We start from the raw sequence: 16,918 nt of genomic DNA on the forward strand, positions 1-16,918 counted from the left end.
ACAACTTTAACTATTTTACCACTTCAAAAATTTGGAAAAAATTACAAAATTTATTTTTCAGCCACAGATAGCTTAATAAATTCGGCTTTTGATGCTGATAAAGAATATATATGATTTATAGGGTCGAAAATGACTCCTTCACTGCGTAATAAGGTTCTGACTGAAATTATAATACCCTGTATAAGTATAAAAATACAGCTCTCTCTCTCTCTACGCCTCTCTATTTCTCCCTACCTCTCTTTCTCTCTCTCTCTTAATTTAACAAATACTCTTTCGTTCGCTAAAAAATGCGGAAAAGCTCTTTATGGGAGTACAAAACTGTTCTTAAATTTAAAGCAAAAGTCCCTGTAATACTTTAACAAGTCCTAAATCAACCCTAATGACTGTACTATAAAAATTAAGAGCATTATTTCCATGCCTCACAAACACTTGAAACCGAACTACTTTCCTTTTTAAAAGTGTAACATAAAAAGAGGAAAAGGTGGCTTCATAAAGGAGGGGGTGCTGTTGTTGGGGCCATTTCTCAAGTGTCATTCAACTGCGAGGACACGCAAAGTGCCGAGGCACAAACAACAACAATAATATCAACAACAACAACATAACAACAAATACTACAACAACATAACAACTTCTACTACTACAACAACAACTACAACAACAACAACGTCAGCAACTGTAACTAGTTTTAATGATTATTTACATGGAACAAGTGCAATAAATAATAAATACGAGTCGGAGGAGGAAGGCAAAGGCAAAAGTGTAACGCCACCTCTGAGATGGGGAGGTCTATACGCCAGAGGATGTGTTAGCCAACTTGGTCTGTACGTAGATATACATATATACATATATATATATCTAACCATGTGTTGGTGTGTCCGGTGTCGATTCCAATTCCGATTCCGATTGAACGCTGATTGACAGCAGGGAATTGGTGCAAATTGCCTCGAACTAGTTCAATTATGGGTGTTATCTGTGATGGTTACATTGATTATTGAGTTACATTCAAGGGGAGAGGGAGAGAAACGGTTCTACAAGGAGTTACCTTTAAGGGGAGAGGGAGAAAGAGGAAAAAGCATTGTAGAAGTTGGGAAAGTTAGCGGTTCTCCAAGGAGTTACCTTCAAGGAGAGAGGGAGAGAGGCGGTTCTCCAAGGAGTTACCTTTAAAGAGAGGGAGCGAGAGAAACGGTTCTCCAAAGAATTACCTTCAAGGGGAGAGAGGGAGAGAAACGGTTCCCTAAGGAGTTACATTCAAGGAGAGAGGGAGAGAGAGACACGATTCTCCAGAAGTTACATTTAAGGGGAGGGAGAGAGAGAGGCGGTTCTCCAAGGAATTAACTTCAAGGGGAGAGAAGAAGAGAAACGGTTCTCCAAAAAGTTAGGCTCAAGGAGAAAAGAAGAGAGAGGAACGGTTCTCCAAGGGGAGAATTGGAGGAACGTTGTGGAGTTTTGTTAAGACTTCAAGTTAGCTTCAATGAATACTACAAATAATTAATAAAAATCTATAACAAAGTAAAGCTTTGGGTGGGATTTATTTGAAGTACTTTCCTTACTCCAAAACTTAAGTGGATGCATCTCTGCTCTGAATGGGATTTGTGCTAGTTCTCTCTTTAATTTTTATCGCTTCTTTACCACTTGAAAACTACACTGAAGTATGCAATGCACATTTTCCTGACTGGAGTCTGAAATCCCAAAACCAAAACCAAAACCAAATCAGAAACCAAAACTGGAACTCTACTCCAACTCCGACACTGACTTTGACTTGTCTGAACTCGACTGGAATGGACGTCTCAAGTGGCTAAAAAAGTAGGAAGAGTTTAGGGAGTTTGGTGTAGTCATCGTAGCTGTTTCTGACTCATTTGCCATTCATTAGAATTAAGTGAGTGAGTGTGTGAGTCAGTGGGTGTTCTGGTATCCCAGCCATTTATGCCAATGGTATCCAATATCCTGGACTGGTAATTCGACACTCCAAGCACTCCACACACACCGCACACCACATACACACTTGCCGCGTACATAACGAGCTTCTTTCTTGTTGTTATTTTTTATTTTTTTTAATGACAGGCAATGAAATTAACGTCAAGCCAAGTCTAGGGCTCCTGCTCCTGGCCAATTCAATTCAATTTTGTACACGAACAGTACAGAAAGTGGACAAAAAAGAAATTAAACTTTGCAAAGGACACTCAAACTGGCGAAGCCAACTAACAACAAATTGCAAAAAGGCAGTGCCACTGGCAGTGGCATCAACAAAGGCATCGTGTTGCAAGTTATTCAATTAAAAGTTTTTTGTCAATGTCCCTGGACAAGGAGCTTTGATGCCATAAAAGGAGTATAGGTATCCATAGCGTAACTGATTTTTTTTTATTTTTATTTAGAGCTTCAGCAGGAAATTCTCCTACGAAAATGTATAGTTTTTTAATTAATATTAAAGGATAATTGATGAAGGGTTTCCTTTGTCCCTTTTTATATGAGCCTGCAATTTGATTATTGATTTCTTTTTGTGGACTTTTGATTGGTGTAACAATATGGCAAGTAATTTAATTGAATATTGCTCTCGATCTCGGTATCTGTCTCTGTCTCTCAATGTCAATATCAATTAAATCATTCGTTTATGGAAATTTAAATAAAACAATTTCTGGTTTTTGCATTGATTGCAGTATCTTTCAGATGGTTATTGTTTTATAAAAGGTGGACAATAGTATGCACTTTAGCTATGGGAATTATTTGTATTTTAAAGATTGATTGGTTGGTTTATAATATAAGATTTAAGGAACTAATGATAGGAAATAATAATAAGAAATTATAATAGGAAATTATAATATGAAATAATAATGGGAAATTATAATAGGAAATAATATAGGAAAAAAAAAGAAAATAATAATAAGAAATAATAATAGGATTTCTAAACTAATTTTAAGGTATTTTATTTTAGGAAATATATATGTTAAAGTGGAATCTTCGAGGGGAAAATTTGTATGCACTATAACTAAAAGGTTTAATGTTTTGAATGAGGTATATTTAAATTTTATTTTAAACCAAATACAGAGAATAATTTGAAGTTGTTTGTTTATTTAAAGTAGCAACAAAAATTGAAGGATAATTAACTGCTAAGACTTTTATTATTATTATTTTGTAGTTTTTTTAATAAAAGTAATGAGAATCATGAGTAATTTATAGTTTGTTTATATACGGAACTGTTTTGAAACCCCTAAAAGTTGTTTAAAATGATTCCATAAATTATACTTAACAAATTAACATTTAATATATTATTTCATATTTTTAGAAGCTTTTTACAGCGTTTATAAAACCTTGATTAAATTCTGTAATAATTCCTTGCATTAATATAATATAAACAACTCCTAATCTTAATTAAAAATAGAACAAATTAAGAGGGAAAAATTATACTTTTATTATGTATATATAATAAGAACTCTTAAATTTACCTTTCTCTTTACACAATCCTGTGCTTGTATAAAATATAAACCATTTCCAATTAAAAATGAAACATCTAACAAATTAAGAGGGTAAAAATTATCCATTTATATTATTAAATATGAAAAACTCCTTTTAAACTCTTTAATTTTCCCTTTTCCCTTTACAGAGCCTTGGCATCCTGGCCTCCATTCCCGCTGGCCTCCTCATCATCTCATTGCTGGGACTTCTCCTCTATTTACTGACCCGATGCTGTGATCGCCGCCAAAGGAAACCCAGTGCCCAGCGATGCCAGAGCTGTTCCCTGGTCATCATAACACTGATGACCTGTGCGGCCATTGGATTAGGTGAGTTTTCCTGGGATTTCCAGCTAGATTACAGGTCATTGAACTGCAACTGCAATCGAAGTGGGAAATGCAGTGGCCAAAGCACGTATGTACATCGCGTGTTTGGCGGTTTTGCTGGCAATTAGCCAAACTGCCACTGCAACTTATCGGCTGGTCACGTATGTAAAGTCATCAGCCAAGAAGAAGTTTTTTTTTCACTGCTTGACCACCAGTGAGTCATCATGGAATTGGCGGCGACACAAATGATGAAATAATAATTTAATTAGCCGAGAGAGGAGAGGTCTTAATTGAATCAGAAATACGAAAATGTGTGTCGCATTACATCACTGACCTGCCGTAAATGATCTCCAACCCAAGCTCTGATCTCTCATAATTTATGTGTATATATATCTCTTTGATCTCCACCCGATTGTACATACATTAATGACCTGATCTTGCTCTATATATATATTTACAGGCTTATATGGCAACGATGACTTTCATAATGGCCTATTGCAGGCCTTTGGTTCGGGAAAGAATGTTGAGGGACTGGTGCTTACCCTTAAAAGACAGGTGAGTTTTATTAAATTAAGAGAGTATTTAAAGGTTAAAAGGTTTAGCTAAAAATTGAGCTTACAATTGGGTTTATATTTAGTTTGTATATAAAGAAATTCTATGGATAAACTTTAAATACTTTTAAAGGGAGGTATAGAAAATATTTATAAATAAAATATATGTTTTATACTAACATACTAGGGTTTCCAGAGAACTTTTCAAAACTTGATAGTCAAAATTTTTAAAAACCAAACATTTTTTATATCTGATCTTAATGAAAGGTAAAGCTAGAGTTTAAACTGATATGAAAACCCTCTATTAAAGTTAATTTGTTATTTGTTTATATTTGTTTATATATTTTTTATTTGTGTCCGTTCTTTTTGCTAAGTATTTTCTTAGTACTTACATAACTTTTTATTATCTAAATTATAGGCTAAATTTAGTCACCTGTTAATACTTTATTTATTGTAGTTTTAATGTCAAATAGTAATATTACATAGAACATATTACATATTTCTATTTAAAATTAAAACTACATTAAAGTAGATAATAAAAAGTTAAGTAAGTACTAAGAAAATACTTAGTAATATGTAGTATATATACATCCACAAATGTAGTTTAAAACTACAATTCATAATTGATTTCTCACAAATGCTAATTAGTTTTGCAAATTTAATTTTGGTCAGTTTCCATTTAAGGGGAATCTATTTTGTGTGCGTGCGTGTGTCTCTAATAAATTATGAAATGATGATCATTTATAGACTTATGTACATACATGTATAGACTTTTGGCCATTTCCTGAGTGAGTCTGAAGTGGAATCTTTAACTGGGCTTAGTTACTCGTTTCTGGTTTGTTTTTGCCTCCTAGTTCTTTGGTTCTTTCACAAAACTTGTGCAATATTCCACCCATTGAAACCATTTGGTGGCTCCACGTCCAAGTCCTTTTTTTTGTCCTCCTTTGCTCCTTCTGTTCATTATAATCAACCTAAAAGCTGGCTGCTGTGTGTGTGTTGACAGTTACGTGGCGGCAGTCACGTGGGAGGATGAGGATGAGGACGAGGACGAGGACAAGGATGGAGACTTCTGGCCAAAGCTTTTGCTATTCATAAACTTTGTCAGAGAGACTGAGACAGAGGCGGAGACAGGAGCAAAAGAGCCGATAAGGCAAAAGGTTAAGGGAGGCAGCATCAAAGGTAGACTACGACCCAGGACAACAGGCAGGACGAGGACGAGATGGCTGGCATTGCTCGGCTCTTGAGTAAAACGCTATTAATTATCCCCGCACACACAAAGGGAAGGGGCTTCTTCTTCTACTCCTTCAAAACGATGGGGGCGTGGCAGACGTTGTGCGTGGCATCCCTTGAACCCCAGGAGTAACCCCACCCAAAAAAAAGAAAGAGGAAAAATAGAAAACCTGACCCAACCCCAGACCAAGTGCGGAAGCAAAAGTATTACGATAGAAACTATTTTTCCTTTTCCTTTTACCCATGCCTTTGTTTCAGACTGAAAACGTGACCTGGGGGGGGAAAGGGAGGGAAGGGAGTGGGTGTTGCAAAGAGAGAGGGGAAGGGGAGACAGAGTCTAGGCGAAATCCCTTTACGCCCCCTCCCATAGACTCCACGCCCATTTTTGGTCATTAACTTTTGAACTGCTTTCACCTTTTTGGGGGGCCTGTGCAACTCGACTCGAATTGCATGTTGAGCACAGTGAAAAATTAAAGAGTTTGAAGTATAAATAAGAGTTTAATGTTAGCATTTTAACGAGTAACTAGTAAAACAGTAACTAGTAAAATAGTAACTAGTAAAATTTAACTAGTAAAATAGTAACTAGTAACTAGAATAAAAAACTAGAAACTTACATTAACTAGTTCCCACAAGCTAGTTATTAATAACTTATACTTAGTAACTAAAAACTTCATATTAAAGACAAAAATCAAAAATCTAGTAACTAGTAAATGGTAAATAGTAACTAGCAAATAATAGGAATTTGCTAGTAGCTATTAAATAGTAACACGGAGCTAAAACCTGAAAAGAAAAACTAGAACCCCCAAAAACTAGAAATATAAAATCTAAAATCTAGAGTCTAATAATCTAAAAACTTAAAACAAAACCAAAGCAACGAGTAACAAGTGTAGCGAGTAACCAGAAACAAGTAACTGGAAACAAGGTTTTATCTAATAACTAGTACCTAGTAATTGTTTAATTTATAATTTCAGTCAGAACCTTGTTACAATGTGAAGGAATCATTTCCGACACTATAAATCATATATATTCTTGATCATCATCAACAGCCGAATCGATCTAGCCATCTCAGGCTGAAAAATAATTTGTTTAATTTTTTCACAATTTTTAAGGGGTAAAATCGTTAAAATTGTTAACAAAATATTTAGTAAAAATTTAAATGTTGTAAAATTTTAAATTGAGTATGCAGATTTATAAATTTAATAAAAACTAACATTAGACAGCTTTCCAAACTGAAATTAATGAATTTTTGGCAAAGTTATGAGTTTTTCTAAATTTGATTTGTTGAATAAATTGTCATATAAAAATCTCGATTAATATTGATTCAAAAGTTGATTTAATCCTATAATTAATAGGGAAACTGCAAGACTATATAAACTTGGGCTTCCTGAAATTAATTTCCTTTCTCGTTACTTATAAGTCCTTAAAAGTAAAGAGCATAAAGAGTAACGAGTAACAAATAACTAGTAACGAGTTATTGTAAGAGTTTGTATATCTTTTTAATTTATATATTTCAAATGTATATTTACTTACTAACTTTAGTTTTGATTAAAGAAAATTCTACAAATTTCTCACCGTGTTTTTTTTGTATATATTTTCCAGACGGAGAGCATTAAGCACGACTTGGAGACGCGGATGAACGGTCACAATGTGGACCAGCAGGTGGAGAAGCCACAATATAACCAGACGGTGGTCATGCTTCTCATTGAGACATCGCGCCTGGTCACGGAGAACACCTCACGGGCGGTGGCCTCCCTGGATAGCATGGTTCATTATTTCATGAAGGCCAAGGGCACTGAGAACGACACCTCACTGATGGGACTGCTGCAGGTGAGCTTTTAGAGATCTTATAAATACCTATAACTAATCCTATAACTTTATTTTTAGCTTGGTGAATTCTATGAATCGATTCGATGGCCCGCCACTTTGGCCTTCCTCACCATGCTCTTGCTGCTGTGCACTGTCCTGGTGATTGGAGTTGCCCGTAGATCACGCTGCACTTTGATCTTCTTTAGTGTTTCGGGTCTGTTTTGCATCATCATCTGTTGGCTGCTGACTGGCATTTATTTGGCATCCAGTGTGGCTGCCGGTGATTTTTGTATGCGTCCGCATGACTACATGTGCCGTCAAGTGGGCATGGTAAGCAGTGGACACGCCTCCTTCTCAAGATTTTGCTATAATTAATATATATTTAATAGCGGAGTCCGTATGTGGATTTCCTTAACTGCGGCACACCGCGTAATCGATTTATTTTACGGCTAAACGAGTCCCGGGATCTGGTGGATCGGGCCAGGGAGAGTGTCGAGCAAATGGCCCGGTGAGTGATTGGAACTTGATTAAAAATAGATATAAAGAAAAGCTATTCCTGCTTTTGCTTCAAGTTTATTTAAAGAAAACACTATCCATGTATCGTTCGATTCTATAATTATTTTCTTTGTTTGCAGCTTGAGCCAGGAAACATATCCGCACATTGACATTCAGCGTACATTGACAGCCATGGATAATGATTTGCAGCAGACGCTACGCAATTTGACGACATTATCGGCTACCCTGGATCGTCGAGCCATCGATAGGCATTATGAGGAGGCTTTACGTGGCCTTTGCGGTGGCGGTCTCCTTGGATTGAGTCTAATGATGGTGGCTGGTCTGCTCACATCCTTCCTGCTCACAATTCTAGTGTATGCTGACTCGCATGCCTGGATCTATTTGAGCAAGAGGTAGGGAAATTGTACACTTTTTTTGTCTCAATTGATTTTATATCCCTTGATTTACTTTAGGCCTCCCCTGGATGCCGATAAATCGGAGACGGCGCCGCTATTCCCCGCCTCGAATGCACCAAGTGCCAGCATTTCGCCCACAGCACCCATGGGCACGGGGACAATCAATCGCACACTGTTGCATCATCAGCAGGCTGCTGGTGGTGTCGGTGTTGGAGGAGGATCGGGCACACTGCCCGGCTCTGGCAGTGGTGGAGGCGGGGGCGGTGGAGGCCCCAATGGACATCATAATGGCGTTGGAGCTTATCGCAATGGAACGGCCGGACTGAGACAAGGGTTGGTGGCATCACCTTCATCACAATCAAGCCACACAACCTCATCCACCGCCACTTACAACCACCTCAACCAACAACTGCACGGCATCGGTTACAACAGTCACCTGCCACCACCACAACAACAACAACAACAACAACACCTGTACAGCAACAACCACCACTACAACAACCACAGCAACCACTACAACAGCAACAACACACAGCAATATAGAACTAACTCCGCGGCAGGTGCGGCGGTGGGTGGCCAGCGATCGCCATCGCCGCCGCCCGGCTACGATTTGGTGCATGGCACAAGGCATGAACTTTGATTTCATTTGATTTATATATTCCCTTTTTTCCTTAAAAAAAAACAACCCCCCACCTTAAGACACACCACACACCTGCCTTATTATCCTGTTAAGTTCCTTTACCGATTCCTTTTTCTGTCCCCTCCCTATACCCTGATACGTTTGAGCCCGCTGCTGTGGAGATTGTGGAATAGTTTTTGTCCGATTTGCAAGACTCTTTTTAAAAAGTTTTAGGATTCTGGCGATTTCTTTAATGTTTTGACAATGATCCTTATCAGCTAGTGACAATAACAAGACTGAGATTGGCCCATTTTTGTCCGCTTTCCTATTGGTGTATTGGTGAATTGTTAAGAAAAGGTTTTAGGCTTACAAATTAAAGAGCTCGAAATGACACAACAATTGTCCAAAGTCCGAAGAAAATATCCAAATCATTCCAATTGCAAACTTATTTACTTATTCGCTGTACTGATGAATTGGAGAATTGTTGAAAACATAAGTTTCTTAGACTTAATAATAAAAATATTTGAATTTGTACAACCAATACATATAAACTCTTATTATTTACCTAGCTCTCTGACAGAAAAGAAATTGTTTATAATAGAGAAATTTTAATCAGAGTTTTATATTCTAAAGAGATTCTTTGAGTTTCTTATTGTTGAAAGATTATCACAATTTTAATGTTTAAAATATCAAATTTAAGTAGCGGGCTCCTCGTCTTTATTATGATTGAGGCTTTTGTTTAACGTTGTTGTTCTTGTTTTAGTTAAACTTTTGATTTGATTATATATATATTTATATATATCAATATATATTTGTCGTTTGTCGTTGCTCCTTTCACCTGCATGAAAAGACACACACAAAGACAGTGAACACCAGCACACACACACACACGCACCACAAATGCACACATACAATTACACACACAACGACAGCCCCGACCCTGACCCTGACCCTGACCCCCACCAAAAACTTGAACTAAAACTTAAAAACATACCACTTTATGCACCTTACTAATAAACCCACCCTCCATGCAGATGATAAAGACGAAGAGATAATAATCTTAATCTTAACTTGACTAACCTTTGAACTTTTTTTACTAGAAGATTATTTGTAGATTTTTTAAGAAAAGAAATGTAAATAGGGATATTAGATGATATTTTCTTAGAGTTTAGAGTAGGGAATACAGAAAATATTCATTATATTTAATTGTATTTAAAATACGAAGCTTATATTTGTCTGTTTTATATAGTTTAAAGCTTTAAACCAATGTTATAAGAAGATATACACGTTATAGACTAGGTAAAAATGTTTTTTTCTATTTAAAGAATATTACAACGAAGTTTTTTAGCTAAAAAAATTAGTTTATCGATGTGTGAAGCATCTTCTTCAGTAGCTTCCTAGTTCCCAAATCATTACTAAAATCGTTCTTGTTTCAAAAATATAAAGAAAACCAATGGAATACATAAATATCCTTGCAATTAAGCTTCGTTTTAGCTGGTTAAACTTTTTAAAAACTCACAGATATAGGCAGTTTCCATAGTAATTTGGTTTATATCTTAGAGACAGGTGCTAACTAAACCCCCTACTCTTTCCACTTTATCCTTCACTTAACTAATTACCTTCTCCTTGCTCTAATTGCAGGTCCGGTCACCATACCCTAGGACGCCTGCCGTCGCATCATCAACAATCGGCTTCGTATTTGCCGGGACCGAATAATGGAAAATATGCGACACTCAGCAAGCAGTGTAAGACGCTTGAGTCCAACGACTTCTACTGAGATTCGCTTGCCTGCAGCTCCCATGCAGGCAGTAGCAGCAACACAGCACAGCAGCAGCAGCAGCAGCAGCAGCAGCAGCAGTTGCACCTCCAGCAGCAGCAGCAGCAGCAACAGCAACAGCAGCAGCATCATAATAGCAGTCTAATCAATCAGAACCAGAGCACACTGAAGAACATCTTTGCATCGGCCACACTGCCCCGCTCCACGGGCAGTTCCATTCGGTCGGTGCTCTCGGCCCAGACTTCCAATGCCGGCATATGCCGCTCCACGGGCAATGGCCTCGATGGTGGCGATTTCGTGGACGATCGTGATCCCCGGGATGTGACCAACAACAGTTTCAATCGCTTCGATCCCAAATACATTAGCATCGGCCCCAAGGCGGTGCGTGGACAGAATAATAATCTAAATATTATGTCCGCTGCTGGTGGCATCTCTTCCACGGCCAACAAGTGTGCCACATTGCGTCATGTTGGTCGTTATGGTGGCTCCCTTAAAGGTGTTTCCGCTGTCAGTGCCGCACAATCACCAGCTATGGTAGCCCCGGCTGTACATTCACCAAACTTGAGGAGCGCCAAAACGCCATCGATAGCAACTGTTTCGAAGGATTACTGTCAGCAGCCGGACTGCATACCCCAGGAGTTCCTCATACAACAGCAGCAGCAGCAGCAACAACAATTGCAGCAGCAGCAACAGCAACAGTTGCAACTCCAGCAGCAGCAGCAACTGCAACAGCAACTCCAGCAACAGCAGCTGCAACTCCAACAGCAACAGCAACAACAGCAAATGGTGCCACCTGCTCCGCCTCAACCAGCGCCACCGCCGCCACCAAAACCAAAGATAGTGAATACATTTACAGAGATACCAGGCACCACAGGCGTAGGCAGTTCATATGCCAAGGAGCAGCAGCAGCAGCAGCAATTACTGGCCCTGCAGCAGCAACAACAGCAGCAACTGTTGGCCCTGCAGCAGCAGAGGGAGCGAGAACGTGAACGAGAACGAGAAAGAGAAAGGGAGCGAGAGCGAGAGCGGGAGCAGCAGCAACAGCGGGAGTTGCATCCACCAACCACGCACATATTGCCACCCTCGGCTGTGTATAGTATCGAGAGCAGCGATGTCCTGCCCACAGCAGCTCCGCGTGTGCAGCAACGTTCCCTAAATCCCGCCTCCATAGTAAACCAGCCGCTGCCCGAAATACCCACGAATCAGAATTCAAAGATCTCCGCTCAGCCGCTGTGCGCTGCCAGCCTGGGTCAATATCGTTCCCTGCAGCGACCCCAAACGCAAAAGTTGCAGACTGTTGCAGTGTCGCAGCAGCAGCAGCAGCAGCAGCAACCGCCCACGTTGCCGCCCAAGAATAGGCATAAAAATAGTAATCGAGGCGGGGATAGCAGCAATGCCAATCATATGCAAACACTGCCACCCAAATCGGTGAGTTTGAGGCAGCAACAGCAGCAGCAGCAGCAGCAGGAGCGGGAAAGGGAACGCGAGCGAGAGCGACCCAGGCGAGCGGAGACCCTGGACAATGCCCGCAGCTATATCGAGCAGCAGCAGCAGCAGCAATATCCCAGCCAGTTGATAACCAGCAGCATGAAAAAGCAGCATTCCTACGATAGCAGCTATCATCAGCAACAGCAGCAGCAGCAGCAGCAGCAAGCGGCAGCACAGCAGCAGGCCTACTATCAGCGGCAGCACAACAACAATTTCTCCTCCAAGCAACAGCAACAATTGCTGCTAGAGCAACAGCAGCAGCAGCAGCAGCAACAGCAGCAGGCGCTATTCTATAGATCCCTAAAAAGGGGCGGCGAACGTGGTGGTGCTGCCACAGCCACGGCTGGGATGAGCAACCACAGTGATCTATATTCTGTGACGGAATTGTAGGAATGCGCCTGCTGCGGCGGCGGTGTGGATGTGGTGCGTCGGGGCGCCTCATCCACATCGCTGCACGCAGCGGCGGCCACACAGACGACACAAAATCAAACCCAATCGCAGTCCCAGGCGCCCATACCCCTGCCACCCAAGAAGCATCGTCAACGGGAGCGGGAAAGAGAGCAGCGAGAGAGGGAGCAGCAACAGCAGCAGCAGGCGCAGGCCACCTGCAATGCCAATTTGTGCGAAGAGCACGAATACGATGAGTACTATCCGCAGGCCTTTGATATGCAAGGAGGCACAGGATCGGCAGCAGCAGCAGCAGCAGCAGTTGCAACTGCTAGCTCCAAGCATGGCAAGCAACAAAGCCAGCAAAGAGCAGCCACCTTCGATGTGGCCGATGCCCGAGACTATGAGCTCAAGCGTTTGGGCAATCGCAGATCCCAACAGCAGGCGGCGCCAAGCAAACGAAATGGTGGAAATGGAGGAGGAGGAGGAGCAGGATCAGCTGCTGCTACCACTCAGGATCATCATCGCAGTCATGATCGTGAGCGATCTCGCAGTGATCATCGCATTGCTAGCTATGCCTGCGACGAGATCAACTCAACGGCGCTATGCAGTGCCGGCTCCATGAGCTCCATGCTGCAGGCAACGAATGGAACTGGTCACAACAGGAGCAGCAGCCATCAGCGGGAACATCATACGCGTGAGCAGCAGCAGCAGCAACAGCAGCAGCAGCAACAACAGCGGGATCGACGCGAGAAGACCTTCAAGGTATGATTTTTAGAGACGTCATAAGAATTATCCAATCCGCGCCAGGATAGCAGCAGCAGCAGTAGGAATGGCAGCTCCAGGCGGCGGACGCGTTGAGGGGAAATGGAAGCGAACGTGGCGGATTCTATAGCGGTTAATATATATATATCTTGATATAGATATATATATAGAAGGAGTAGAAGGATAAAGCATAACCACAACCGAAACTGAAACCATCGAGGAAGGAGCATTGGAAGAAGCCCCCTGCCTGTTTTTTATATGTTTAGCTTAAGTCGCGTGTACTCTATCTATCTATCTCCATCTCTCTCTCTGTGTAACACTGTCCCCCTCTTCACCCTGTCTCTGTCGCACGCACACAAAACAAGGAAAACAAACACACATGCGTATATATTAATTATATACATAAATATTGTAAAAAAAAAGAAAACACACACAAATCGACCTCTCCCTGATTGATTCAAATTGCAAAACTGCTGCTAGAATGCTACAAAAACAAAGAAGAAGAGAAAACTGTTAATACCAGAGAGGCAGTGATTAAAATAACGGTATGTGAGCTGTTAATTAACAGAGCTTTAGAATTCCCAACTGCTAAGATGGGTTCCTTTTTTAAATAAGTCAATTTCTTTAATTTCATTCAAGAAAAATTTAGAAAAAATTCAAACTTGCAATAATTACACTATAAAAATTATACACATTCTTTTAAATCTTTTTAAAATATTTATCTTTATTTTAATTACTGCCTCTTGTGGTGTTTACAGCGTATATATACATATACACACATCATACATCAAAAAAACCTACATCAGTTCTCTGCTCTGTGTTGTTGCCTATTGTTATATATATATAGTATTTAGTATACATAATGCCCTACGTTTAAAAACCATAACGAATACTTTTTTTGTGACCACTATATATATATATATTTATATGTGTATATTTTTAAATCCTAAGTTAAGTGAGATTTAGTTTGTAAGCGCCAAGCCTATTTATTTACGACAGATTGTAAGAAAAAACCCTTCTCCCTTAGCCTTTGAACCCCACCAAATCCCAGAAAATATCATCCAAATATCGGTTGAAAAGCGGAAAAGTTAAAAACCGAGGAAAATTTAAGAAAATATTCATAAAATTTCCATCAAATCTTTTAGAAAGGTCATATCTTGATGTTAGTAAATTATTTTCTAATTTAAAAGGAAATATTTACTAGTTTCAAGAAAGAAAATATTAAACCTTTTTTGAAAAAGGAAGACATTTTCTTGAAATATCATTTTCCTGGCTGTACGATCATGGGAAAAGCCCTTGTATTTTATTGTTTTTAATTAGTATAAATATTTTTTTTGTATAGAGTTAATTGCAATATTTTTTACAAGAGGCTTTCCGTTGATTGTTTTTCCGCTTTTCCAACCAATTTTTTTTTTGTAAATTGTTCATAAGAAGCGTGTGTGTGTTTTTTAAAAATTTTATTTATTATCCACTCTTTTTTTTTCTTTGGATATTTCTGCATAAGCTAAATTAAATTTTAGATTTTTTATTATTTTGAGAATCCGTTGCGAGAACCAACAACAACAACAACAACCACAGCGACACGTACGTAAAATTTTTGTGACGTCAGAAATCTAAAAAACAAAAACAAAACAAACTAAGAAACTAAACAACAGCAAAAAAAACAAACAAAAAGCACAAGGCAACCAACAAACAAACAAAGAAACAAAACAAAAAGATAAGGAAAGGAAAAAAACACCAAAATACAAGCGATAAAGAAGGAGAAAGAAGAGAAAAAGTCAAACAGAAAACATTTCACAAAACAAAACATAAGGTAAATGGAAAAAAAAAGTTTTACATTAAAAAAAAGAGAGACATGAAATGAAAAAGTTCTTAACTCAAGCAATACATTTAACGAAAAAAAATAAGGAAAATTAAATAGAAAATAGCAAAAAGAAGGAACGGAAAGAAGAGAAAAACGAAAACGAAAACGAAAAAAAGGAAGCCATACAAAAAGTTGTTCAACTATTTTAAAGAAAAACCCAAGAAAATTCAGCTAACGAAAATAATGATAATGCAAGCAAAACATATATACATAAAACATTAAAACATTAAATACATAAAAAAATACATACTTATTATAGAGCAAGCATTAAGGAATATTAATTAATTAATTAATCGACAACAACAACAACAACAAACAATGTTCAGGTCAATAACTGCATTTAAAGGGAGAACAAAAAACATAAAAATAAAAATAAATGAGACAAGAATAGGCGTTAAATTAAACGAAAGAATGCTCTTTTATATACAACTATATATACATGCGAATATATATATATATATAAATATATATTAAACGAATTGCAATTACCCGAAAATAAAAAAACGAAAAAACAATTACCACACACATACAGACAGGCCATAAGAAAACACACACACACACACACACACACACAAATAAAGTAATAATTAAAAAAACAAAGCAACTCACAAAAAAACATTTGATAGAAATTAACATAATTATACACAAGAAAATAAAAACAAACAACAAAATACATAAAACATAAAACACTCACAAAATGCGAGCAATTGTGGGCAAAATAATTATAGTGCCATTAGATTTCCAATAAAAAAAATAAATTAAAAACAAAAGAAACATCTATAAAATAAAGTGTAAATTGAACTGAATTTTATTTAATTTCAATCAATTGTATAAATATAATATTTGTCTATTTTTTTTTGGCAAAGGTTTACAAATACTTGAGAAAACATATTTTACGAGTTTAAAAAGCTGAAAAATATTAAGTCTATCAATTAAAAATCGATATTTTTGATTCTTTAAAACTTTCTTTAGCTTCCTGTAAAGATATCAATGTTTATCGATTTGAAATCGATTTTTGTACCGATTATTTTGCAACTCTTGCTAGATAACTTCTTTGTATTTAAATTCAAGTGGGATTTGATGGTTTCTTTTGACTCAATTTATTTCCATTTCACAGCTTTAACTATAATTTCAAGAATTCCTTATTTTCTCTATTAATTTTCAAGGCATCACTATTATTTTGAACACAATTGTGGACAACACTAAGCGAATTGAAATGCAAAACAAAAAGGGGTTAAGGACACAAAGGAAACACACACAAAAATAAACATATGTACATTATATTCTCTCTGCTGTGCAGATGCAAATAAAATGAGGAATAACTTGAAAAAAATCATTTTTGAGTTGCACACACACAAACAACACATGCACACACACATAGAACACACACACTTTCGCTGTATCTCTCAAACTCTCACTGTGTCTATCAATGTATCTCGTCGCTCTGAATACATTCCAAAATCCACAAAAAAAAATCCCAAAAAAAATCAAAGTTAAAAAATCAAAGAAAAGAGAAAAAAAAAAATGAACTTCGAAAAAAAGAGCCCACCATCACCAGCCATTGTTTCCACTGTAGCTTGCACAGGATCTTCGCTCAAAAGGGAAACCCCCTCGACCGCTCTCTGTCTCTCTCTCTCTCTATCTCTATCTATCTCTCTCTATTAGCAAAAGTTAACATAAACACTCGAGGATGAAAGTTAATTGGCAAAGGTGTTATTAGCATACACTTTAAGAAATCAAAGGATAA

General features: G+C 38.1%; 1 protein-coding gene and 1 long non-coding RNA gene across 2 annotated transcripts in view; both read left to right on the top strand.

The window, feature by feature from the left end:
* The window catches only part of LOC110180526 (uncharacterized), a 28,443-nt gene extending 12,471 nt beyond the window's left edge, over positions 1-15,972 (top strand). The window contains 8 exon segments of the mRNA XM_020948194.2: positions 3,599-3,776; positions 4,234-4,328; positions 7,154-7,381; positions 7,439-7,690; positions 7,750-7,868; positions 7,996-8,268; positions 8,329-8,898; positions 10,532-15,972. Coding sequence (XP_020803853.2) covers positions 3,599-3,776; positions 4,234-4,328; positions 7,154-7,381; positions 7,439-7,690; positions 7,750-7,868; positions 7,996-8,268; positions 8,329-8,898; positions 10,532-13,313 — 4,497 coding nt within the window. The 3' untranslated portion in view covers positions 13,314-15,972.
* Positions 1,832-2,185, top strand: LOC147643200 (uncharacterized). The gene is made up of 2 exons (XR_015272275.1): positions 1,832-1,952; positions 2,062-2,185. It is a non-coding gene; the product is annotated as an uncharacterized LOC147643200 (long non-coding RNA).
* Positions 15,973-16,918: the final 946 nt, after the last annotated feature.

The sequence above is a fragment of the Drosophila serrata genome, unplaced genomic scaffold (assembly GCF_035046125.1).
Source record: "Drosophila serrata isolate PLE 108 unplaced genomic scaffold, ASM3504612v1 contig_276, whole genome shotgun sequence".
NCBI lineage: Eukaryota > Metazoa > Arthropoda > Insecta > Diptera > Drosophilidae > Drosophila > Drosophila serrata.